Source organism: Anopheles cruzii, unplaced genomic scaffold, assembly GCF_943734635.1.
Source record: "Anopheles cruzii unplaced genomic scaffold, idAnoCruzAS_RS32_06 scaffold04563_ctg1, whole genome shotgun sequence".
NCBI classification, from domain to species: domain Eukaryota; kingdom Metazoa; phylum Arthropoda; class Insecta; order Diptera; family Culicidae; genus Anopheles; species Anopheles cruzii.
Genome location: NW_026458148.1, coordinates 1 through 871, shown reverse-complemented (window position 1 = coordinate 871; position 871 = coordinate 1). Strand labels below are relative to the sequence as shown.

The 871-nt window shown below is 57.6% G+C and overlaps 1 protein-coding gene across 1 annotated transcript; it reads left to right on the top strand.

The window, feature by feature from the left end:
- Positions 1-439: 439 nt before the first annotated feature.
- Positions 440-794, top strand: LOC128277201 (uncharacterized; the record flags this gene model as incomplete). The annotated part of the gene is made up of 1 exon (XM_053015643.1): positions 440-794. A coding segment is annotated over exon 1 (355 nt), but the record flags the coding sequence as incomplete, so codon positions are not given.
- Between the last annotated feature and the right edge of the window lie 77 nt (positions 795-871).

Genomic DNA, 871 nt, shown 5'->3' with positions numbered 1-871 from the left:
TGTGGATGGCACCAACATAATCGACATTCGCTTCAATCCGGAAAACGAGTGTGAAGACTACCTCTTGAAGTGTTGCCCGATTCCAGATGACGAAGATGATGACCGGGTCGTCGAGCCGCAGACTTCTCCGACGATCGATAAACCGGTTTTACCAACCACAGGAACGACTGGCCTCACCGGACTTGCCACGGGACCAAATTCGGGCCCTGCACCTCATCCAACGGCACCAGGCACGGGTGTCCCGGGTACCACTGGCCAGAGTACTGTCCCTGGTGGTCTTCCTCCGACCTCCGGAGACCTTGCCGCGGGTAATTTAAAGCCTCCGGGCGGAATGGGTAGTGGTGAATGTGCGGTTGGCGGTAGTCATCATGGTCACGGATGCTGCAAGGGGAATAATGCTTGTCAAAGGCCCGGATCACAACACGATGAGCAGGTGGATATGGTTGGGGCGGATTTACTGCCGGCGGCAGGCGGCAAACCAGCATCTGCAGATCTTACCCACGACAGTGGAAAGCCACCAACAGTTCACGGAGGTGGTCCACTGGTCACTGGCACAGGACTGAATCAGATTGCATCCGGTGGTGGTGCACCGAATCAAAAACCGGTTGGTTCTGGCACTAATCTGGCGCCAGGAGCTTCAGGTGGTGCAGGAGGTGCTGGCACTCAGCCCGTGGGCAGCGGTGTAGGTAAACCTGGTGCTGGAGGAAGTGGGTCACCTACCGGCAGTGGATATGGGCCTGGCCAAGGTGCTGGTGTTGGAGGAGCTGGCACGCAACCAACGGGTAGCGGTATAGGTAAACCAGGAGATCAAAAAGTCCCTGGAGCTGGCCCTAGTTCCGGTGTTGGAGGCCAAGGTGCTGGTGGACCTGGT